The sequence below is a fragment of the Crocodylus porosus genome, unplaced genomic scaffold, assembly GCF_001723895.1.
Source record: "Crocodylus porosus isolate Cpor-Errol unplaced genomic scaffold, CroPor_comp1, whole genome shotgun sequence".
NCBI lineage: Eukaryota > Metazoa > Chordata > Crocodylia > Crocodylidae > Crocodylus > Crocodylus porosus.
Window position 1 is genome coordinate 41,829,099 of NW_017728886.1, and position 26,376 is coordinate 41,855,474.

Here is a 26,376-nt window from a genome sequence, read left to right on the forward strand (position 1 = left end):
ATATATACTAAAAAAACAAAAAAAATCAAATATCGGCTATCACTTATTTTAATTTAATTAAAAAAATATTTTTCTCCTGATTTTTGTTTGAGTTGTATTATCTAGACGCGATTGCACAATAGCTCAAAACACACTCTTACTCTTGTATATTGTGTATAGGGGGAAAAAATGGTGTATATGTGGGCTGTGCGTTTGGGGAGTAGGTGTGAGGGTACGGGGGTGTATGTGGGGTGTGGGTGTCAAGTATGTGGTTGGGGTAGGGGTTGGAATGGGGGATGTGGGTGTGTCTGGGGTATGGTGGGGGATGTGGGACTGTGTGGGGCCTGTGGTAGGGTGTGGGGTTATGGTTGGGAGGTGGGAGTGTGTGTATGGGAGGGTGGGGTGTAAGTGTGTTGGGGTATGGTGGGAGGTGGGGTTATTTGCCTGTAATTATGGTATAAATATAGAGCATGTACACTTCCCAAACATATACATGCTATCATTTTGTAGGCTGGCCATGTTTAAATGGACTTACAGCTGAGAACTGAAACACTTATGAATTGCTTTACAGGAATTTCTGTTAGAATAAACTTATTTGGTAGCCAGGTGAATTGGTTGAGTGTGTAAGCACAGATGGAATAATGTGCTCGGCGTATGTGTTTTTTGGAGCAGCTGAAGATAGCAGCATCAATTCAAGCAATATTTCAAAGATTTGCCATCTTCTCAAATAATTCAAGAAATTTCCTTTGTATTGTCTTTGGTTTTGAATTCTATCAGCTAGTTATACCATATGTAGTCACATGAGGTCTAGCACTGTATTGACCATCCTCTGCTAATAGCAGCTTGAACTGTCTGCATGAATTGTTACAACATATCACAGTGACCTACACTTTCTGTGACTTGATATAGTGTACTGATAACTAAAACAATTGAGTCTTAGGAAAATTATGAGGTAAACTACTAATTGTCACAGGAACGGGTACTCTTGCCCAATGTCATTCTGTTGCATACACGAATACTCTGATAGTTCATGAATCAATTATTCCAAAAATAGTTCCAATGAACTCTGTGGAATAAGGTACCCTTCAACATGAATATGAGTATAAGCATGTGAACAAATTCATCACAGGGCAAAAGGTGGCAGGGCTCTACCACACATCATGTGTTCTGACGTAAATGCCTGTGTATACACTCTTACTTTGTGGCAAGTGGTAACCTGGCTTTCAGTGAAAAAGATCCAAGTTAAAATCAACACAAAGAAGAAATAGTGGGAGGAGCAGGGGGTGGTAAAAAAATAAGCATCTGGTGATATGATATGACAAAAGGAAAAGGTTGGCTTTAATGCTGTACCGACAGCCAATTTTTCAATCTAAATTTTAAAAGAACCCATATGCTTTTATCCCATCAGCAGCAGTTTGGAAAGGAGATGGGTGGTACTCAAGTTGCCTATTATTTTTTTTCACAGAAATAGCTGCCACATTTATTTAATCTTTTGGAAACAATCCATGGGAGTTTGCAAAATGTTACAATTTATTGCTATTAAGGCCACAGTAACATAGCTTTTCTTTTGCAATTCATCAAGGATATTAAAAAGAGAGCATATGCCATACAAAGGTTATTGCAAAATCAAGTCCAACCAACAGTCAGAGAAGACATTAAATGCTATTCATTTTAGTTTTGTGATAGTCAAGCTTTAAATTGGTCTTCCAAACCCCCTTGCATAATTAAATGTCTATAAGTCATACTGTTACCATCATTAAACAGCATTGCACATATACACTTGGCAGATGCCTAAAGTCCAGAGTTTCTGACTGCCTCCCAGATTTAGGACTGAAAATGTCAAACTGACCCTGCTTTGGCAACAATAGGAGAAAGCCTGGTTGTATCAAAATCTGCCTCCAATCAAACTTTATTTCCATTAAGAAATCTGCCATTTTGTAATCTCAAAGTAATATTTGTATTTGCAATCAGTAAAAAGTACAAATTGTCCCTAATTTTATTTATCATGTTGGAATTTTGAACTGTAAAGTGAGTGAGGCTTATATACTGTAATAGGGACAACTGAAAAATCAATGTAAATGTTTTGTCTTCACTAAATTAAGTAAGAAAATAAGGTATTTGAACAAATACTAAATTCTCTCAGTTTAGTTGTTTCCCATGTTTTAGTCTCTCTGAAAAAGCTAAAATAAAGCTGCCTTTTGATTTTGAAAGTTAGAAAATTATTACTGGCTCAATAACATTGTCAACTTTGCAATATGTGGGATAAAACTTTGAAAATTTGCAGTGGAGGACTTAGCAGAAACTACGAGTCATAAATAGAGGGTGGAGTGTAGTAAGTCTGCCCAGGCCATCTGACCAGGCAACAAGTCCCCCTTTCCTCCCCGCCAAATTTTTTTTTTCTCCCCATATATTAACTTTAATAAGCAGTGAAATCCCACCATTCTTTTGTAGATTAAAAATACTATCACAAACATGAGTTTATCTCCATCAAGAAATGTTGGTATTACCTGGTTCTTTCTAAGGACTACTATATTATAGATATGATTTTGCAGCTTTGAAAAAGTAATCATTGTTTTTTAGGTTTATAGGTGATCCGTTTTCCTTAGATGTTCCCATTTTATTAAAAATGATTTCACAAAAGCTGTTCCAAAATGGTCCATGTAGTTGCTATAAGCAGGCTGTCAGCAGACTATATAGTCACAATGTATAATTCTTGCTGTAAAGGCTAGTCTTCATTCAGGCTAGGGACAGATGTTACACATAAACCCATTTAAGTAATCAGAAACTGGTTTAAAATCTGTTACAGAATAGATGTTCAGTGCACATAAACCAGTTTGAAAATGGCTAAAACCAGTTTGAGATAAACCTGGTAGAATGCAGTATCAGACTTAACTGATTTGGGTCAAACCAGTTTATGCAATGTCTGTTCCAGACCTCTTGCTGGTTTAAGATAAATCAGACTCCCGCAGCATCCTGGTATGCTCTCGGGGCTAGGCGGGGCTCTCTGCTCCACAGCAGGGCTGGCCACTCCACTCTGCTCCTTGACTGCAGCTCCTGCAAGACTGCAGGCTGTTCCCCACCCTCTGCCTCACCACTCCCTGCTAAGCTGGAATTCCACCCCCACCCTTCTGCCTTGCAAAGAGTTGTCTGTGTATTAGCCAATAGACCATGTGCTGGCTATGGTCCCGCTGAATCAACAGGCAGAATCAACAGGTAGCTGGTAATGTCCTTCTGTTCCTTTGTTAACGGGGTGATAAACACTGGTATCAATTCCCTGCTGGACTAATCAGAGCATCCTGCTGGGACCTGGCCATGCACCCTATGGCAAGGTGGGACTCCCTGACTGAGAAATGAGGTGGGTCCTCATTTCTGCCCCCGACTAGCCACAGTGCTAGTTGCCCCACCTGCCCTTGGGCACTCCTCCCACCTGTTTCGTCTGCCATGCCTTGTTGTCAATTAAGTTGTTAAGTAAGGCGGGAGGCTGCCCATTCTTGCCCTGATGCCAGGGGGTACTATCTGCAGCTCCATTCCTCCCCTACACTGCAGCCCACACCCTGCAGATGGCATCCAGATGACAATGCTCCCAGGTTATAGCTGGACCAAGCTTAGGCCTCATTGTCAGGCTGCAGACACGTGTTCATACTGCCCTCATCTCACTAGGGCCTCTCTCACTCCACCCCTTCTCACAGGGTCTTTTTCACGCCTCGAGAACTTGTACTGCCTTGCTCCCTCTTGGAGCAGGCCCTTTAGGCCATAGGCTTTAGCTAGCTCGTACCTTGGATGGCAGATGTACCATCTTTTGGGTCTCTCCTGCAACCCTCACTGGGGTAGTGGGCAGCCAATTACCTGACCGGGTCTAAGCTTACCCTGGCCCCTTCCCAGGGCATCTCTGTACACTCAGACAATACTGGGCTCCCAGCCCTCTGGTTTTCCCCTCACTGTGGTTCCACATCTCCACCCCCTCACTGGGGCCATCCCCTTACTGGGGGTCCTCATTTCTGCCCCCTCAAAGGGCTACGGGGCTTCCCTCCCCTGTGGGGCTCAGGTGGCAGCAGCTGTGCTCCAGGGTCTCTCGGGGACTCTTACTCGTCCCCATGAGCACCAGGTCATTGTGCTCTACTATAGCTCTTACTTTCGACCAACACTCAGCCTCCCAGCAATGGAGGACTTACTGGGGTCAGGACTTGCCCCTCTCTCTTGGACTGAGCCCCCACTTACTCAGTCTCTGCCCCAAACTGCAGCCTCAGGTGTCTGAAGACATACCTTGGTCTCCCCTCACTGGGGCCACCCCCTCACTAGGGCTCATCTCTGCCCCCCTCACTGGGGCTCCACATCGTCTGCTTACTGGGACCACAGGGCTTCTCTCCCCGGTGGGCTCAGGTGGCCATAGCTGTGCCTGGCCCCAACTACCTTTCCTCAGGGTCCTATACCCCACAGGGCTCAGGTGGTCACAGCCATGCCTGGCCCCAACTACCTCTAATGTTACATGACCCACCTGAAAGTGGGGGCTGGGTTTAAGGCACCTTTACCTGCCTTTAACTGGGTTGGTAACTGGCCTGGCATTTCCTGGAGGCTCCCGCACCACTGAGAGCCCCACCAGGCTACCCACTCCCGGCAGTGTGCAGTTTTAGGTCATGCCCAGGACCAGGAGCCTCCAAACCATTCCCTACAACTCCTGCTCTTACCTCCAGGGGACTTGGTATTCAACCTTGCAGCCAGGCGATGTTGCTGCTAGCAGCAAACTGCTCTCTTTATATAGGTGGCCAGAGGTCTAAAATGGGTACCGCAATCAAGCACCTGCTGGCTGCTTGGCTCCGCTCTTAAAGTGTCAGGAACCAACAGTGCCCTGCCACATACCTTCCCCCTTAAAATAGTTCCTGGGGGGGGGTTTCCCCTGCTACTCCTCCCAAAGCAGTTTCCCCTCAGAGCCTGTGAAAGCCCTCAAGTGGCAAGCACCCCCAAAGGTGCTCTGCCACACACCCCCATCAGCTCAGTCCTGTGCAAAGGAAGGGAGGGTTGCTCTAGTGCTTCAGCTTCAAGCCTGAGCCACTGCAGGCATGTGTTGGCATTTCTGGGATATCTGTGTAGTTACAAAGTGACTCAGCCTAGCCAGGTTAGATTAACCTGCAAAGATTGAATCAATTCAGGCTCAGGCTTTTTGTGTGTCTGTTCCTAGCCTCAAAGTGTATATATGATCAGGCTGGTATTTTACAATGAAATAATACACAGGGAGGTTATTGAATCCCCATCACCGGAAGTCTTAAGAGCAGGTTAGATAAATATCTGCCAAGAATGCTTTAGGTACAATTAATCCTGCCTTGAGGCAGAAAGAAGAACTATATGGTCCCTTGAGGACCTTTTAATTCCTATTTTCTGTGCTTCTAGAAATCCGACACTTAATCTAACCAGATCAGCCAAAAAAGCTTCATTTCTACTTTTCCTCACCACACTATTGTTTTACTACCTACATTACCACAGACATTGTCAAAATAGTTTTCTTAAATTCCTACCTCTGTCTGCTTCTAAATATCAACATTACAGTGACTTTCCAGATCCTCAGATATGCCAAAGGATGACAACAAGCAAGCATCCAATGCTCAAAAGTACAAACTCCAGGAATATGATGACCCAAAATACGTTTTTTCCAGAATCCTTCTCTATGGCTTTTATCAACAGATGCTCTAGTCCCTATTTATTAAAATTTCAGCTGCCTGGATTCATATGTAACAAGACAACAAGAACTGTTCATATATATTTTCAGTAAGGAAAGCAAAGCTTTAATTAGTTGTACAGACTAGCTTTTGAGAAGAAAAAGAATTCAAGATGACAACCTGAATTTGTGAAAGCTTTTTGCATTCATGCTGTAAACCATGCTACCTATTTTCTACCACATAAACTGTTACAATGTACAGTACCATATATTCCTACCCTTCTTTAAATTAAAAAGAAATAAGTAAAGATAATAAAATGTATTCCTTACTTTCTGCGGAACATCTCTGCAAATATGCAACCAACACTCCAGAGATCAACAGGTGTTGCATAGCTGGACTGCAGCAAAACTTCAGGAGCTCTATACCACAAAGTGACAACCTGTAAAATAAATAGGAACAGATTAAGAGAAATGTTACTTGTAGAACTATCAGCTCTTAAGTGCGATTGCCCAGTGACTCAGAATTCCTGCTTTGTCAGATCGATAGAATTCTGCAAACTTGGGATGGTTGGTCAATGCTTTGATGAAAATGCCTCTATGTACAATCTAGGTGCTGCCAGATGTGCAACTGATTAGTACAGACTGTGTGAGCATCTCAACAAATACAGAATCGAAAGCCAACCCTCACCCCTCAGTTTATGTCCATTAAATCTGCCATGTTACGTTCTGAAAAGAAGGAATATTAACCATGGTGTGCTGGCCAATTTCTAACCTTGGTAAATATAATTTACTTAGCTAGAATTGCTTTCTGTATCTTTAGCAACAAAAAATATTATTCAGAAACAACTTCTGAACTGGTAAAAATATCACAGCTCCATTAAAGTCAAAGCCTCATGGGGCTGCCCCTTGCCTTATGGCTAAAAGGCACATCTCTGGAGGGGTGTAACTTTATATTTTGGGTAACAGAGTATCAAGCGGTTACCTTCTTGCACAAATTGCCTATGGGCAAGTTCTCTCAACATGGGCTGCAGCAGCAGCACAGGCTTCCAGAGGCTGCCATTCTGATACCCACTTTGAACTGGCACTCGGGGCTCGCGCCCCAGTCTCCCCCCTCCCCAACCCAAATTATCCTACTGTAGCTGTCCTAGGGACACAAAGCACCACCACTGTGCCCTCAAATACCCCAGTATAGTCCCACTGTGCCAGTACAGATGAAGATACAGCTGTTGATGACTATATAAATGAAAGATGATATACGTCCTAAGATTCGACTATGACCCTTTCAGCATGTTTGTATGCAGGGTTGTATGGAGGCACAAGATGCCCTTAGACATGTGTGAGCCACTACATTGCTAGAATATAATATCAGAATCACAGTTTTGTTCTTACCCTACTCTGTATACAGTTACAATCCAGCCCTAAAAAAGGAGGATCTTAAGTAGAAAATACTTTATTGATAATGTGATCTGGTTTTTAATCTCAATCAATGTTATAAAGGGTCTAATAAATTACTGCTTTTGTTCTGGGGTACACAAACACAAATGTGAATGCTGGGAGATTCAACATTCTCTGAGTTCATGAAATTGAAAGTGAAGATATACAGAACGCTGCAAAATAAAGGATGAAAGTAGCTTTAAAATACATGTTAATTAAAGTAGGAGACCCTGAATGTAAGAACCAGTATTTAGAAGTTTATGACAAAAGTGTGTTTTTTAATTAGAATATCATACCCTTCAATGCAGAAATAATCAGCCAAATTTGTTGGTCACAGACAGCTGAAACAAAAGCAAATACAATATTTTTACAATCATTACTTATCCTGACAGCTTCTGGAGACACTGAATGGCTCAGCAACCCCGCTCTCCCCAAGACAAAATGCAAAGTGTTTGTCATGGGAGACTTCATCCTGAGGGGAACTGAGGAGGTAATTTGCCACTCCGACCCCTTAGCCTCGGAAGTTTGCTGCTTCCTGGGAGCCTGTATCCGAGACATTGTGGAGAAGATCCCTAAACTCCTCCGGCCCACTGACCACTACCCTATGCTCCTCATCCATGTGGGCCCCAATGACACAGCTTGGAGCACTCCCAGCTGGGTCATGAGGTGCTACAGGGATTTAGGACCTGGGCTAAAGGGTCTGGGGGCACAGGTGGTGTTTTCTTCGATCCTCCCAGTTTCGGGCTATGGGCTGAGGAGGGAGAGGAGGACTGAGGTAGTGAACCAAAGACTGCAGTGCTGGTGTCATTGGGAAGGCTTTGGCTTCCATGACCACAGCCCGCTCTTTGGTGAGAGAGGCAGTGAGCTGCTGGGAAGGGATGGCCTCCACTTCTCTCTGCTGGGGAGGAGGCTCTTCTCAGCCAGACTAACTGACCTGCTCCACTGGGCTTTAAACTAAGCCCACTGGGGGATGTGTGGACTACTGCCACTGCTGGCCAGCTGAGCAACCCTTGAAAAGCCAGCAGGCCAAGGCATTTCATAGGTTTCACAGACATTAGGGCTGGAAGGGACCTTGGAAGATCATCGAGTCCAGTCCCCCACCTGAAGGGCAGGAAGTCAGCTGGGGTCATAGAATCCCAGCAAGACAAGCATCCAATTTACTCTTGAAGGTGTTCAATGTAGGTGCTTGAACCACCTCCGATGGCAGGCTGTTCCAGACCTTGGGGGCAGACAGTAGAGAAATTCTTTCTTATGTCCAGCCTGAAATGGTCTTGTAGTAGTTTATGACTGTTTGACCTCATCATCCCTTGGGGCGCTCTGGTGAACAAACATTCCCCCGGATACTGGTGGTCACCCCTGATAAACTTATAGGTGGCCATTAAAGCGATCCCACCCCTGCCCCAGCCCTGGAACAAACAGTAGGCAAGGGGATACTTGCCTGCCAATACACAAATGCCAGGATCTTGGGGAACAAACAGGAGGAACTTGTCCTCCTGCTAAATACAAATAACTATGATGTCACAGGGATAACGGAGACCTGGCAGGACTCCACCCACGACTGGGCCACAGGTATATACCCTGTATGGGAGAGATCAAGTGGACAAAGGGGGTGGGGGTGTAGCTCTCTATGTCAAGGAAAGCTATGCATTTCTGCAAGCCAACATTGGCACCCACAGTGGAAGACTTGAGACCCACTGGGTTAAAATCTGTGGGGAACACAGCACAGGGGATACTATGGTGGGAGTCTGGTACAGATCCCTTACCCAAGGTCAAGACCTTGACCAGGAGTCTGCCAGGAAATTGGCTGAGGGTAGGACTTGGCTGACCAATCTCATTTCCTTTTGCGACCAGGTGACCCATCAACTGGACAAGGGGGAAGAGATTGATGTCGTATATCTTGACTTTAAAAAAGCCTTTGATCTGGTATCCCATGATCACCTCTTGGCAAAACTGGCTAACTGTGGCCTTGACCTCACCACGATCCACTGGCTGGGGAACTGGCTCCATAGTAGGACCCAGAGTGAGGTGGCTGACAGAAGTCAGTCATCATGGTGACCAGTGGGGTCCCTCAAAGCTCTGTTCTTGGGTCAACACTATTCAACATCTTCATTAATGATGTGGACGTTGGTATCAGAAGTGGACTGGCAAAGTTCACCCACGACACCAAACTCTGGGGTAAAGCGTCCACACCTGAGGACAGAAGAGTGATCCAGGCAGATCCTGATAGGCTCATGAAATAGGCGGATGAGAATCTGATGGTGTTTAACACTGAAAAATACAAGGTTCTCCACCTTGGGAAGAAAAACCGGCAGCATCCTTATAGGCTCAGCAGTGCTACGCTGGTTAGCACTACAGATGAAAGGGACTCGGGGGTCACGATTGACCACAAGATGAATGTGAGCCTTCAATGTGATGCTGCTGCTAGTAAAGCAAGCAAAACGCTGGCTTGCATCCATAGATGCTTCTCAAGCAAATCCTGGGACGTCGTTCTCTCGTTGTACTTGGCCTTGGTGAGGCCGCAGCTGGAGTACTGCTTTCAGTTTTGGGCTCCACAATTCAAAAAGGATGTGGAGAAGCTTGAGAGAGTGCAGCGGAGAGCCATGCACATGATCAGAGGTCAGGAAAACAGACCTTATGACAAGAGGCTGAGAGCCATGGGACTCTTCAGCCTGGAAGAGCTCAGGCTCAGGGGTGATCTGGTGGCCATCTACAAGTATATCAGGGGTGTTCACCGAGATCTGGGGGAACGTCTGTTCACCACAGCGCCTCAAGGGATGACAAAATTGAATGGTCACAAACTCCACCATGACCAATTCAGTCTGGACATAAGGAAGAACTTCTTTACTGTCCAAGCCCCAAGGTTTGGAATAGACTGCCACTGGAGGTGGTTCATGCATCTACTTTGAATGCCTTCAAGACACATTTGTTTATCTTGCTGGGATCCTATGATCCCTGCTGACTTCCTGCCCCTGGGGCAGGGGGCTGGACTCGAAGATCCTTCGGGGTCCCTTCCAGCCCTAATGTCTATGAAATCTATGATAGAAGAGGGAAGTTCACACATATTTACACAAGTGGTCATATTTACTAACCGTCCTTTTAAAAGCTTTGATCTTTATTCATAAAAACTGGTTTTCAAACAGTTCAATAAACTTAGGGCAAAATAAAGCTGACCCAGGCCACTTTAGCCTTCAAGATCCATGCCCATATAACCAGCTCAGCAAAAAGACAGGTAAAGTTTAATGCCATTCACTTACTCTAGTTGATATCAAATTAGTGATGCTTTCCTAACATGTCTCTACATTCAAGAGAAGTTGCATCTTCGTCTCCAGTGAAGAAGGAGACTTAATTTGAGGTTAGGGAATCACTGGTGGATGCTACTCTGGGAACATGCTAAATCAGGTTGGACTTCTTTGTTAATATTTTATTTGCTGATGTAGTTCTTGATAATTTGATCTGGCCATATAGTTTCTCATGGCTTTGTGGAGAAACTCATTGAACTGGAAAAAATTCTTTGGAAAAAGAGAAGGTTTTAGGGTCAAGAACTTCCAGACATTCTTGTCCTTCAGTGGTAGGGGCAGCTGCCTCACAAAGAGGAAGAAATAGTGTGACCTGCAGGAAAAATGGGACCAAATCTCACAGATTTTAACTTGGATCCACTATGCTCTCCTCTCATAGAAAAAAAAAGGTGGTTCACATTCCTCAGTTTTACTGGCTCCATTACTGTGACTGCTCAGGGGCAAGGTGTGGGATTTATTGCTGGGCAAACCAGCACTAACCTCCATGATAATTTGTCCCACTACCGTAGCCCTTTTTCTAGGGAAGCATGCCACATAGAGCAGCTGCTCCCTGCCTACTCCCTTCCTGCTGGCCACATACCTCAATTTGTAGCAGAGACCTAATATTAACTGTACAATCAGAAGGAATGCTGTTGTTTCCAGATGACTGAGGAAGCATGCAGCATAGTAGCTGCTTCTTTCATGTGACAACTATCTGACACATTTCCTTGAAAGTATGCACCCATCCGTGGTATGTATGTGTATGTACATGCACGGGTAACATCTGGTTCTTATTCATTTGGAAATTTAAATAATGTATACCTCTTTTTAAAATAAAACCCAAAGCCTTGCAGTTCACTTTGAACAAATATGATTGCTTCATTTTCAGAAGGGGAATTGTGTTGGACTATGTTGATAAACTGATCTTTACTGTCATTTCAAAAATGCTGGAGTCACTTGTAGAGTTTGCAATGAGCAAGTATGTATTTTGAGATGTGAATCTGAAAATGATAATCATTTTCTAAATGTCAGCTCACTCTCAAATAAAACCACAGATAACTCGCCTAGTGTGAGGGATCCTCTTTTAAAAAGCACAGGATGATGTAGTTTGGTTTTGACACAGAATTTTATACATTCTCTCTCGTTCTCTTACCATAGAAACCAGCAAATATTTGTGGACATTCCTTTAGCATTTGCAGATTAGTAGAAATGAAAATTATTTTGAACACAGGATATGTTGAGCTGCACAACCAGCTCATCGCTTCCTCTTTAGCACAGCTCTGACTTTGTATGAAAAAATGTTTTCTTAGGTAAGCCACATTATCAGTGAGGCAGACTCTATCTCACAGAAAACGAACTTCAGTGCTGCATCTTGATAAAGTAACTATTTTAGCATAAAAAGTACATTTTTGTGTGCTGCTTAAACTGTGCTCAGGCCTTTAAACTTGATGCACTACTCAAGTAGCATAAAAAGACTGTCTAAACAAAGGGTTTGGGGCCAAACTCTCACATGTGTTTAGGCTGCCACTGAAATCAGTATGAGTTTTGTGCTTTAACACCTTTTAGAATCTGTGCCTTAATAACTCTGGTGCACTTCAGCTCTCTAGTATAACAGGCTTCTCTCCTCAAATGCACCCGCCCCACCTCCCTTCAACTCTTCCCTTAGGAACATCCAAGTTCTTCACATTTGACAATGTCCTTACAGCTTTTTTCTCATAGCTCTGCCACCATATGCCAGTCCTTCCAGTTTCTGAATCAACACACCTCTAGCCACCTCTGCACCTCCCACATTGACCTCTAGACCAGTGGTTCTCAACCTTTTTTGTACCAGGACCCATTTGTAAATATCAATGGCCAGTCCTGATCCAGTACCCCTCACTCCCGACCTCTCAGTGTAGGGCAGGGAGGCCCCAAGCAGCCCCTTGCAGGCTGGAACTCTGCCAGCCTGCAAGGGAAAAGCCACAGTTTCCTGCATTTTTCTCTTTTAAAGGAGAATCCATTTTTAAAGTTTGTTTGAAATCCTTTCATATATTCTTGCGACGCACTTTTGGGTTGCAACCCGCGGGATGAGAAATGCTGCTCTAGACTACCATTCCCTGCACCCCTGCCATCTCCCACTCACTCTTACCACCCTCACTTTATCATGTTATGGCTCTACTTAACAACTCCTTACCTACCTTTTCCTTAATTTCCCAATAGTTCAACTGCTTCCTCCTGCTTCACCAACTCCCCTTTCTCCTGGTGTACCCACATCATCTGAAGCCGGAAGGATACCATTCTATCTCATCAACCAATCTTTGTTTCCAACTTACTGAATGCTCTAGTGTCATATCACATGAAGCTAGTAGATAAACTAATCTAAGCACAAGCACGCTGAGAGTAATTTGTAGGTTGGGAACTAGTGGGAATTAGTGAAAACTAGCTTTCTCTACCATCCCAGTTCATAGACCAGGTGTCCACTATACAGACAAGAAGATGATTCTAGTGGCTACAAATCACTGCCACCTTAAATTCAAATATCAGGAAGTTCAGGTATCTGAAACCAACTTCTGGGTGATACTATAGACTAAATGAAATGTGTCAATTTTATCAAAAGTGTCTGGCTTCTGACTCCTTAAAGAAGAAGGAAATGTGTTCAGTGAAGTTAAGGATGACAGGAAAGATGAGCTTAGGTATAAGCGTGAAAGAGCAATCACAGCTTTTTGTGAAGCAGATCAAATTATGTCCTTCTTAACATTTAGATTCTACCTAATGAATATTATTTCTTAGGGCCATTAGACATTAGAAGTCCCAATCCCAGCTAGTTTCTATCACGTATTTCTTGAACAAAGCCAAGTTAATGGGAAACTATCTAAGGAAACTTACTAAGGATGTAATCTGGAGGGCCAACATAACTTCTATGCACCATTTCAGCCCTACTTAAATCCTATTAGCTATATCCCATCAAATATAATGTACTCTTGAATTTGGGACACACACACATTTTGAAATCATCAATTTAAGAGAAAAATAAAACATCGAATAAAGTCAATTTACAAGGCTATGATGCTTATAAGGTTTTTTAATAAAATTCTTACTCAAAGGTGTTTTTTAGCAAAAATATTCTGTTAGAAGAAAGGATATTTTATAGTCAAAGAAGTACAGTAATTTATAAACAAGAACTTCAGTTTATCCATTTCTGGGAAACTGTTTAGATATCAGTAATTATCATCCTGTCAGGCACCATCTAAACACCAGTAAAGATTCTGTTCCTTTTCTGAATACTATACAATCTAAAAAGGACACAGACAGACAGATAGAGGAAAGGTGACAAATGTACAAGTAAAGGGCCATATTTTGGCTTTAACATAATTCAGGAATGTCCAACTGGCAGCCCCTGAACTCCAACAGCAACAGCAGCCGGTGTCTCTGGCCTCCTTTCCTTCTTCCAGCTTTTGCTGCCTGTCCCCTCCTACCAAGGGACAAGGCAGGGCAGAAAAGTGCAGCATGGCCTGAGGAGCTAAGGGTGAACCTGAGGCCAGATGCACGGGTGCATTGTGCAGCAGGAGGGGATGGGGGGTGTGGTGCAGTGGTGGGCTATGGGGCAGAGGGGTGGGGAACAGGTGTTCATTGCAGGAGGGAGGGGGGTACATCTGCATGTCATGCAGCCCGCAGAACACTCAGCCCCCAACCACTTAGAAGTTGGACAGCCCTGCCATAAGCCTCAAGTAAGAGGTGCAGTGGCAGAGCAGTTAGAGTATCTTGCAGGTGTAATTCAGAGCCCTGCTCTGGACTCATGATGAAGGCATCTAGTTGTAAATGGGTACCTGGTCATTTGAGTTGGGGAGCGAAAGGCAGCTAGATGTGATGCTAGTAAATCACTTCCTTGTGGTACCACTGTCTAGAGAACTGGCACGTCTTATTCACATTTCCCCATCAGCCGTTCTGCTTGGGAGGACCTTTAACCATAAACCCTAAGGAAAGGGTGTGTAGCTTTGCACTTAGGAGAGGACCAACTTCTGAATTCATCACAGTATTGGCCCCAGTATTCTGCTATGCTTCCCCCATCTGCAATGGGTCATCTAAGTTAACTTCTTGGTTTAACATCAATGCTATGAGGGGAAAGAATGTCATGGTTCCACCACTTCCTGTCCTATCCACCTCCTCAGAAGAAATCAAAGTGGACCTCCCTGTTAAAGCTGCTTTCCTCACCTGGCTATGATCCCCAGAACAGGTTACTTGCACAAAGGAATAAAGTAATAAGGCTTTGTAGGGCCCTAATACGGCCAGGGTTGCCATTTTTGTGTAGAGGGTGTTGTGACTACATTTTTTTATATCTGAATTGATTAAAAATAGGATAATACTAAGAACAGAAAGGCTTGCTTCAAGCTGTAATTTTTGTTTCGCATAGTTTAGCACAGCGGTTGGCAAAATACGACTCATGGACTAGATCTGGCCAACCAAGCAATTTCATCTGGCCTGCAGTTCCTACCAACAAACAAATTGTGCCCTGCCCAGCCCTTTTGACCATGAGGGTGAGGGCGAGGCACCCATGCATACACAAAGCTCCAAACATACCCAACTACCTCGCTTCTGCACGGGGCTGCTGCTCCTGCAGCTCCCAGGGACCTGCTCCAGTCTCCTTGTCTCCTGCTGGCTCCAGGCAGCAGGGAGGAAAGCGGTGGAGGTGGGACTGCAGCTGGGTGAGAGCACAGAGCCCACACTGGGGGGGGCAGCAGCAGCATGGAGCTCAGGTGGGCATTATGTGGGTGTGAGGGAGGGTCAGAAGTGTAGGGACTCCCCAACACTCCCTTCATGGCACGCAGGCGGTGGCAGCAGCAGCAGGTGGGGTGCTTGGGGTGCAGGTACCCAGTGGGGCACAGCTCCTACCATCACTGCATATCGCAGCAAGGGGCGCACCCTCCACTGGACAGTCTGCATTGCCAGTGTTCCCTGCCGCTCACGCTCAGCCCCTGCACTTGCAGGGCACGAGCAGGAAGCCCTGTGTGCTGGAGCTGGCTGCCTTCCCCACTGGGGCTGTGCAGCATTGGAGAGAAGCCTCAGCTGCTGGAGCTGGCTGTGTTCCCTGTCCCTCAGGAGAAGATGCCTGAGGCTTCTGCCCCTTGCTGCGCAGCCCCGGCGGGGAAGGCAGCCCACTCCAGCATGTGGGGCTTCTCTCCTGTGCTGTGCGAGTGCAGGAGCTGCGTGTGAGTGGGAGGGATTACTAGTGATACAGACTGACTGGGGGAGGCTGCACCCTTTGCTGCGATGTGCAGCACTGGCTGGAGCTACACCCTGCTGGGTGCCTGCACCTTGAGCACCCTGCCTCCTGCTGCACCACGGGGGAAATGTGGGGGAATCCCCCTGCACCCTCCCTCACATCCCACAAACACCACACACCCACACCTTGCCCCAGCAGCACCCCAGAACCCCCAACATACACTATGCCCCCACACACAGCCACACCCCCTCAAAAAGCCTCCCGCACACCCCCACAACCTACCACACCCCCCCACCATACACACACACTCACACCCCCCACAGCCCACCATACACACCCACACCACACATACACACACATACATCTCATCGCACACCCACCCCCAACCACACCCCATCACACCCTTACCCACACCTCACCACACGCCCATCCACACCCACACCCCACCATATACACCCCCCGATATACAAAACTAAGAATTTATTTTTGAGTTATTATGCGGTCACTGCTATATACACTATGCAGACACAAATCATTACAAAAATATTTTTACGTAATAAAATTAAAATGTTATAGTAGGTGTTTGACTTTTAAGAGTATGATTTGTTTTTTTTCTGGTTCTAAGATGGTAACCCCCCCTCCCAAAAGCAGCATTTCCGGGGGCAAGGGGAGGGACATCCAGTAGCAAAGACCAGGGGTTAGGGGGTGGGACTTCCGGTCCCAAGATGGTGACAAGGGGGCGGGGAATTGTCAAGAGGCGGGACTATCTATGTGGCCCTCGCAGCTGACCAAAACTTATCAAGCAGCCCTCTACCTGAAATAATTGCCTGCCCCTGGTTTAGCACCTCTGAACATACATGAGGGCCTGTTAAAGTTCTGGGTTAAAGTCTTTGTAAAGACAAAGCTGAAAGAGAACTTTAAGTATCTTATATTCTTCCGAGGGAAGTTCTTCAGGAACAAGTTATCACATGTTTTACAAGTCCCTTCAGGAATAATTTCATTTTTGCACTTTTTTTAACACACAAAAAATTATTTCTCTGTGTCCTCTGTTTTTTGTGACTGTGAGCCTTCACACCTGTGCAACATTTGCCTTTTTGTTGGTTAAATGTGGCATTTGGTATCCTGGCTCATTTTCCTGTTCAAACATTCCTGCCTTATGACAACAACTTGGAATATAACTGTTTAGGTATATACATTCTCTAATGTGTTTCTTAGACTAGATTATTTGGTTTAGTTCTCACTAATATGAGACTCCCACTAAGTCATGGCATAGGTTTTCCTTTTTCTTTTCTGGGTTTCTGGGTATAAGTGAGATAATACATCCTTTCAGTGTTGGATACATGGATTTACATCATAACTAAAGAAAGTTTCCAGTGCTAGTTCCATTCTTAGTAGGATTGCCAGTGAAATAAGGGTCAAAACTATACTATGGAGCTGCTGCTGAGCAGCTCCATGTTTAGAATTATTTTTAATGACATACATAGCTCAAAAACCTCTTGACAAATTTTCTCTATGCCTTACAGAAAACTTCTCCATAGCCTCATGATTGACTGGTGCCTCCTGAATCTGTGGGGGCACCCACAGAAGCCACTGCCACCGGCAGCCCTGTCAGAGGGGACACCAGCTCTATTAACAGCATCAGGTCAGCCATCGGGGGAGCATCAGCCCCGTTGGGGGGGTGGTACATGCAACCCTGTGCACCCCCTACCAGTTGCCTATGCATAGCCTTATACATGGCTCTGACAATTCTCCGGGCAGACCAAATGTGCTAGATAGTTATAAAGGATTGTGCTAGATAGTTATAAAGGATTGAAAGTCAGGCTTGAAAGAAAACCTGGCTTTAACCTTGTATGTGGAGTGACTATCATCTGCATTATGTAATAATTCTTGCTTTTTAGGAATGCTCTACTGAATCTCCCAGGGAACAAATAAAGAGAACGGATATGATTTCTTAAATGAGTATAATTAACAATGGGTGCGTGGTCTGCCAACACAGTATCATCAAATTTGATATCAGTGTAGTACTAAGGAATCATTTAAGGGCAAAGAATTAATCTAGCTATGTTTCAGCACCTTCTGTGTAGAAGAGAAATAAACAGTCTTTATTTGTAGAGTGCTTTCTATATACATTTCCCTATCCTTCTCCCAAAAATGTTTTGAGTACTTTAAGCTTATTAAGAAAAAGGGGTCTCTTTTGCTGAGATTCTATCTAATTTAATCTATTTCTGAATAACCCATCACTATAATGCTCTATTATGTAGTTAAGGGAACAAATAATATTCACTGCACAAAATATTCTAGTTTATAGTCTTTGTGATAGTATTGGTATAAATATTTCTGTTAGTTTAATTCACTGGCCACATGATATCTCTTTCCCTATCACCTCCTCTTTGTCTTTGGTTTCATTAGAAGTACATGTATTTTGGATGAGAAGGTTTCTTCACTGGAGAAAGACTCTTTCCTTTATGTCTTTTAACAAGCAAATTATGTTTTTTTCTACTTCTACAGCATGGAAGATTCTACTTCGGTTCTAAAGGCAAAACATACATAAATATTTTGTTCTTCAAGCAATAAATGTAGCTCAGTGAATGTGCCTGATGCATCATTAAAGTAATTCTAATAATATTTTTGGTTGTGCTTCATTTTTGTATGTCTCTTTAACTGTTTTGTGCAAAGTGACAGTGTTGATATTATTATTTTACTTGTCAAATCAGCATTCAAAAAAGTACCTAAATATAGAAGAGAACTCTGAAACATATACACTACTCATGATAAGGTTACTATTTCAATGTGTTCTGTTCTTTTTTTTGATGTTAAGATATTTGTGTCTTGAAATTAAAGAAGCAAACTTCAACAACTGCAGAAAGATAATCTAAGGAATAAAGGAGTCACTAATTTCTTTCATGGTTTACACACAAAAATAATCAGAATTTTGTTTTTTTATTTCTAGGAAGAACCACATTACCAAGTAGGAGGGCGCTGCTGTAGAATATTTCTAGGTACATCCGCTGTTAATATATATGCATATGTGTAAATACAAGCGGAAAACACTTTACCTAGACAAAGTGGCTTTTACCTCGAAAGTCTTCTGTGCATTAGCAGCTGTTTGCAACTGCTACAAGAAAAGAAAGCTAGTTTTTAAGGCGGGGTAATGCTTTCAGCCAGTGGTTACATTTCACTGCTTACCTCAAAAACTAATACAAGGAAATGTCTTTCCATTTAGCCAATATTTCAAAGAATTCTTTTGAATTCTATAGATGCCGTAGGTAGATTGCAACCTATTTCTGAGACTGAAACATTACTTGAAAAGTGGTCTATATACAAAGAAACCAGAAATATAATTTATAATAGACACAGCTACAACAGAGCCCAATTTTATGCCCATGGAAGGCCCGGAGAATCCTCCATTTTTTCATGATCTTTAGAATAGGCCCATGGAGCTCAAAGCTGTCAGGTGCTGAGTATCATGTAAACAAACAGAAACTGAACAAGTTCAGCACCTTACCGAAGTGACCATCATCTCACACGAGTGGGCCTATATTGATGTGACAGCATATTAGCACAAAGTACATTTATTATCTTGCCAGTGAACATAAAGAGCATCCTTATTCATCTTGGTTTTTAAATGAAGCCAAAAATTTATCTAAAAGCAATAGCACACAAACCCCAGTAACCAAATAAATACCTCTTCTGACATTGAAAATGCCATGAGGCACCGGCAAAAACATAACCTTAAAAGGAAACAAAAGCCTTTAGCCACTTCTTTTATTTTAAATGAATAATTGTTAAAATAAAAAAGAACAGTATTTTTTGCCACAATGTCATACTGAAACTGAGCATTAAACAAGTAGTGTTTGGGTAATCCATTGGAATACATGTATCCATTAACATCGTTAGCTGGAGCAAAGCAGCAAATTTCCAGGTAAGTCAGTCACCAACTGCATTGCCTACAGGTCCAACAAACATAGCACCAAATCCTAGTCCTTCTTCCAGCCACAAAAACAACTAATGCAGGGGCATGACAGGGGCAACCCTATGGCTACACTATGAAATGCACTTGCAGTGATGAGCGGTCACTCTCAGGCTGTTCTCACTTAGCCAAGAGACCAGACCCCCCAGATCAGTGATTGCAGAAGAAGCTGACAGTCCCCTTTATGACTCATTCCCTCTAGTCTTGCACTGAGTCCAATACAGCCAAACTGGAGCATCTGGCTCTACCATTTATATCTGCTTCATTGTGGAGCCAAGCTCCCCAGCATTAGGAGAACAACAGATCCTGATTAATACAAAGAAATCACCCCACTTCCTGAGGTGCTGTGTTTATTTTGATTCTTAACAAACCACACTAAACCAAAGCAAAATCATGAAATCACCCCTGCCCCCACCCCCGTCTCTTGCCTGTGCAGTGACAGAGGAAAAAACCCTGTGCTGCCTCTGCTGGGCCACAGGAGCCAGGCAGTGTAGCACCACACCAGTATATCTGGGAGGTAAGGGCTGGATATGCAGAATGGTCCTCCTCCCCAGTCTACTGTAGTTGGCATACCCTCATCAGCACCCCGTCAGGCACTTAATGAGTGCCCCACATCACTGCAACCACAGAGTTTCAGTGAAGTAACCAAGGATTTGCTGGATGCCAAATTTGAATTAGCACTTCACCTCCCTACAAGTGGGCTGGCATGTTCTCCATGGAGAAGCAGGCACCATTTCTCCCTAAAAGACATAAGAGACTTCCAAAGTGATGTTTAGAATCTAAGGATTTACCAGATTATAGCAGTTAGAGACAGATTTGGAGCTTCTGCTATTTCTCAATGTAACTCATAATTTTTTTTTTCATGAAATCAGATACTTCAGGAAACTAATTGCAGCTAATTTACTGTCTTAATCTGACAATAAGATTAGTGGGTTGGGTCTAGCGCTCCAAAGAAACTAATCCTGACTGGTTATATTTTTATGCTCTATGCAAAGATATATTTTACAGTGAAATCTCTCTAAAAAAGAATGTTCAAGGTAATAAGTGCTTTCATGTTACTAGTTCTCATGTGTGAGGGCATTGGATCAAGCTAAAGGACAAAGAGATAAGAACAATATTGTTAGTTACTAACAAATGGCAGATAAAAGAGCTCTTCTGGATTCTGATTAAGTGACAGCATTCTACACATTCCTCAGAGTTGAGAAAGTTTGCCTGAGAACAGGAGCTATGTTACATGTGAAGTATTACTAAACAAGCATATCTCTATGTTTTCAAATTCCAGCATGAGCAAGAGCTCTTTCCCTCATCTCCTCAATTTGAACAGAAGCTTTCTTTCTGGACAGGCAGAAATAATTCACTGTGTTTCAGTTTCCATTAAAACACATAAATGTATATGCTGAAAGTATAGAGAAGTTTTGTAGGACTCCATGGCTACGAGCCAATGTTTACAATCCCCTGGGTGGGAAATGCAGGGTGAAAGGCTCTTGATGGCAGGCTTTAGAAGTCTTTGCTGTTACCGCCAATGACCTCCTACCTCCATTTTCAAAGTAGCTGTCTTGTTAACCCCTGGCATACTGTGTGTATAGAAGCTGTAGAAAGGAAATACCTTTCCCTGGAGTCTGAATACCCTGCCTAGGCATCAGTTTGACAGACTCTGATTTCAGCAGCAGCTAAGAAACAGTAAGCTAATATGTACTCCACATTTGCTATCAGAGTCATGGCAATATACGGTATTTTTAAATGCAAAAATGGATTTAACTGTGCCCTGCTTACTACAAAATGAAAGTTTCCAGCTTCAGGCAATGGTCTTGAGCTTACAAGCTCAGAGGTTGTGAAACATGAGCACAGTAAGCCTCCAGGAGAGAAGGAAGCATCCAATTTACACAAAAATGCTTTAACTCTGTCTAGCCAATAAGTACTATGGTGCTGGTAGCAGCAATCTGTCTTTTTGGATTCTCTTTAAGAAAGAAATGGTGTTTAAAATTAAGGACAAGTTGAAATGCCAGCGCATTTGAAAATTGCTGAGAGAACACTCAATGTAGATCAGAAACCTTCCTCTTTCTTTTTCTTTCCTACCAGAAAATAAATACACAATATATTTATAATGTCCTCCTCACTATGTCTCATTTGTTCCCTCTGCACATCCCTCAGGATTTGCTCCCCTCTCCAGGAAAATTCTTTAAAAATGAAAATGAAAAATCTTATCTTAATATAATACTTATTTGAAAAAGGAGAATAAATAAACTTGAAATTAACACCCAGGAGTTGGTGTAACACACTCTAGGGTCTAAGACACCATCACAGTTGAAGCCAAGAACTCTTCCTGGAACTCTTGTATTCTAACACCAATTCTGCCACCTTTTGATGGTGTGGTATTGACAAATCACTTAAACTCAAGGTCTGTTTCCCCATCTCTAAAATGGTAATATGTTCTCCTCTACGGTGATCAACATTCAGAAATAGGCCCTTCAGGAAAAGAGCTCTTTACTTGTGCACGGGACAAAAGGATGAGTTTGTCAGCGGTGTCCGTTACACGTTCATAAAATTAGGGTTTTGCAGAGACTGCAAGGCTCCCAGCAGTCCCATGGGCTTTGAAATGGAATTGTGTTATAGTAAACCTCATAGAAGCTGCAGCCACCAAGTCCCTTGTAGCAAGGCTCCAATGTCGTTGCACTCAAGACAAAAGGGTGAGCGGGCAAAGGCATACAGCTCTGAGAGTTGGACAGGTTCTAGGACAGTGGTCTGCAACCTTTTTATGGTGAAGATCACTTTTTGTAAGTAAAGGGCACCCCAGGATCTACTGCCCCCATTCAGCCATGGCTTTGTCTAGCTGAGTTCTAAAAATCTCCAAGGATGGAGAGTCCACAACTTCTCTGAGTAACCTATACCAGTTCTTCCCTACCCTCCTACTGAGAATGTTTTTCCTAACATGTAACCTAAACTTCCTTTGCGGCAACTTGAGACCATTGATACTTGTTCTGTTATCTGCCACCACTGAGAACAGCCTAGCTCCATCCTCTTTGGAACCACCTTTTAGGTAGCTGAAGGCTTTTATTAAACCCTCTCTCAGTCTTCTCTTCTATAAACTAAATAAGCCCAGGTCTGTAGTGCGGGGCCCAGAGCTGGACACAGATGTGCCCTCACCAGTGCTGAATAGAGAGGAATAATCACTTCCCTCGATCTGCTGGCAATACTCCTACTGATGCAGCCCAGTATGCTGTTAGCTTTCTTTGCAACAAGAGCACACTGTTAGCTCATATTCAGCTTACTGTCCACTGCAACCCCCAGGTCCTTTTCTACAGAGCTGCTGCTTAGCCAGTTGGTCCTTCGCCTAGAATGGTACCTGGGATTTTTCTGTCCTAAGTGTAGGACTTTGCACTTGTCCTTATTGAATCTCATGAGATTTCTTTCGGTCCAATCCTCCAACTTGTCAAGGTCCCTCTGAATCCTAGCCCTACCCTCCAGTGTATCTACTACTCCCCTCAGCTTGGTGTTATCTGCAAACTTGCTGGGGGTGCATTCCATCTCATCTTCCAGGTCACTGATGAAAATATTGAACAAAATGATGATGCTAAGAGTGTATGTAAATAAGATTTATAGTCACTTTCCGGACAAGGAAAGTGAGGAGGGATTTGGGTATAAATGGGAATTAGGCTCACTGTGTCTACATGTGGAAGTATATATCATAGTTATAAAGACAGAGCTATGTGTAGGGAATCCTATGTATGTTAGTAAAAATCGTGAGTTAATCTGCAACCTGGATTTTATTAAAGCAAAAGGGTGGGGTTCATGGAGAGCTCTGCAGACCTGAAGGGAGATAAATGGCTTCTTCATGCAGTGAATTCAATCATGCTGGAAGTCTAGGGAAGTGACCATGACTTGTGTTCTTATTAGATACAACACAACATCACCTTTATGCAACAGTTGTTAGATAGTTAACATAAATTGTATGAAACAATTCAACTGAAACAGTTTAGCAGTTTCCAGGAAAGAAGCTAGGACGGTATACATCGCTCTCTCAATGTTAAATTCTGGTGACATTTTCTTTGAAAAGCTTGAGTATCATCATGCCCTGGAGCAAGAACTTCACATTTGGCAGTGGGCTGGCCTTGGTGTTACAGATATGGCTTCTGCCATCCCTGTCTATGAAAGTCTGCCCAAACCTGGCCATGTTAGAGGTCTTTGTGGGGAAGTGGACCACCTTGCACATGTTCAGTGAAGACTTTCTGTAGTTTAACAGCTGATGCCTCTGAAGATTCTGTGTGTACTGAACATATTGTAGCCCAAGGCTGCATGGGCATCAGTAGGATTTTCTCTGCAAGTGTACTGCATCAAATCTGAACACCACAAATGAGCCATGGGAGTTTCTCTTATGCTCTCTGTAACCTTCCGTGCCTATCCCCTGAGCATCGTGTGTTTAGGTTCCTCTCGAATTTCATCATGGCTTCTTGGGCTGCACAGCCAGGCTTTCTGGAGTGACCTCGGGTCAGTTCCCCCAGGGGTCTCTCTTGCCACATCTTTGATGGTAAATAGTTTCCTATCGGAAGGACGATGTCTGGTCCCGCCTCCCCAGGTACTTTCCCTCGGTAGTCCTCATGGTATTTTTTCTCGCGGCTCCACCTCCCTTACACCCTGCCTAACGCCAACTGTGGTGTTGTCCATCAGGGTCAATGTTCTGGCCCTCCCTGGTGCTCGGTCCCTTAGGGGCTGCGGTCATTGGCCACTGATGGTATTTGTACCAAGCGTCTCCCTCTTTGCTCCCGGCTTGCATGGCATCTTACTCTGCCTGGGATTCAACCCCCCTTGCTGCGTTGTTTCCTCCCCAGGTCCAGTACCTGCCGTCTGCCATCCGCATCAGAGTTCCATCCCTGTTGCTCCTGCCGGTGTCCCAATTGCTGCTGCTGCCGTCCTCTGTCCACGTTGGCCTCACGAGCAACTCTTTGGGCCCTTGTTGGCCTGGTGTCCCCGTTGCACTCCCCTTCCATGGGAGCCACCACGTTCCCCTGGTGGGAGCTTCTGGGTGTCCCAGCTCCTCTGAGCTGGTTGGGGATGCTGCATCCAGTTCCCCTGGCTTTCTTTCTGCTGGGCCTTTTATCTTGGTGCCAGGTGTCCACCCAGCCAGTCATCCCTGGCACACTTTTATAAAGCGCATCCAGGCAGAGGTGGGAGCCATTCCCGGCTCCTCCCAGCTTCACTGTGAGTTTTTGCTTTGATCTTCACCTGCAGAAGCTCCAGCCGCTGCGGTTTCACTCTTGCCGTGATCAGCTGCTGGCGCGGCATCCCGCTGCCTCTCTGCTGACTCCGGTAAGTTTTCTCCACAGTCTCAAAACCACAGGTCCACTGGTACCCTCAGAAAGCTGCCTCATTTAAATATGTATTCAGGGGAAAATACTAAATGGGGAGAAAGGATGGAAGATGGGAGAAAGGGGGAGTACACTGGGGCATAGAGACGGATTGAGATGATTATTCAAGGAAAGGTTGACTGGGACAAAGGGTGCACAACTAGAGGCCAGTAGGTTTGTGGGATAGAGGAACAGGGGATGTGAACTGGGACTGACTGGCTAAATGAATAGGGGAGAAGGAGATGGGGGACTGGGATGGATGGGCATGGAAAAATGGGATTGGAAGTGGGATGGAGAGGGTGGGCTCAGACTGGTTGGGCAAGGAGACTGGACAGGGCTGAGAAGGCTAAGGAGTGGACTGGGATGACTAGGAGAGGACAATGGAACTGGAGGAAAAACCAGGGCTGCCATGGGGCAGGATAGGAATACAGATAGGTTGGAAGGAAAAGAACAGAAAAGAAACGAAGTTTTTGGGCCAACGGATTGAAGCGCACAGTTCCTCCTTCAGACCTGAGAATGGTCTGAGTCTTCCCAATTCTTTGTTATCAGCATGTATCTGTGAAACCCAGATGTTCCATTTCTCCTTTGCCTCTCACAGAATAGGACAAGTTACTTTGTTAGCTAAAGCAGCAGAAGTCTGATCACTGCATCTAAAGGTTGATAACCACTGCACTGTCCATAATCACTGTGACATCAAATTGATGCCAAATGATAGAATGTCTGTTTTTTCAGTTTTTTTAAAAAACACTAAGAAAATGATATAGAAAAACACAGAAAAATAAATTAGAGCATTATTCATGCTGCAGTCAGACAGTTAGAAAATGCCAAAATCAAAGCTGCACAGACACCTTTAATTCAGTCCCTTAGTATGTATGCATTAAGTCACACAGAGATGGATCTCACTGGGTGCAGTGGTGTGGTCATAGTACCCTTTGTGCTGGTTTGCTGCGGAGGAGCCCGGCATCAGCCACCAAATGAATACACAGTGAGCTCCCACTACTGCTGCACCCCACTGCCCTTTTCCCCATCCTAGGTCCATTACTGCAGTGGTTCTCAACCTATTTGCCATAGTGGGCCACAGCTGCAGATCTCAAAGTGTTATGTGGGCCACACCCACACAACTTACTTCCTGTATCCATCTCACATGAGCTGCAGCAGTGGGCTGATTGGGCTGCGGACCACGGGTTGAAAACCACTGTACTACTGGTATCGCAAACTATTTTTCCACAGGACCGCTGCTTCCTTTGCATAGATATGTTTCTTAAAATTTTACATGTTCAACCTTAAAAACCTAATACTGTCCTTTAACCAAGTTTTTATTAGAGGTGCACCAATATATTGGTCCATATTGGGTCAGCACTGATAAAAGGAAAATTAACATTACTGTTTTTTTTTTTTGCTGGTGTAGCTAATAATATCACCACCAAATGCATCATGCATGTGTACAGCTGCATCATGCATGTGGCCAGGAATGCAGCTGGGCAGCTTGGAGAGCAGCATTCAGCTGGTAAGTCTGTTGGGGGGGG

At 44.1% G+C, this 26,376-nt stretch overlaps 1 protein-coding gene across 1 annotated transcript in view; it reads right to left on the reverse strand.

Moving 5' to 3' along the window:
* CDK6 (cyclin dependent kinase 6) overlaps window positions 1-26,376 on the reverse strand; it is a 369,693-nt gene that overhangs the window by 218,690 nt on the left and 124,627 nt on the right. The window contains exon 5 of the mRNA XM_019531060.1: window positions 5,960-6,069. Within this exon, the coding sequence (XP_019386605.1) occupies window positions 5,960-6,069 (110 nt within the window). The remainder of the gene's footprint in view (window positions 1-5,959; window positions 6,070-26,376) is intronic.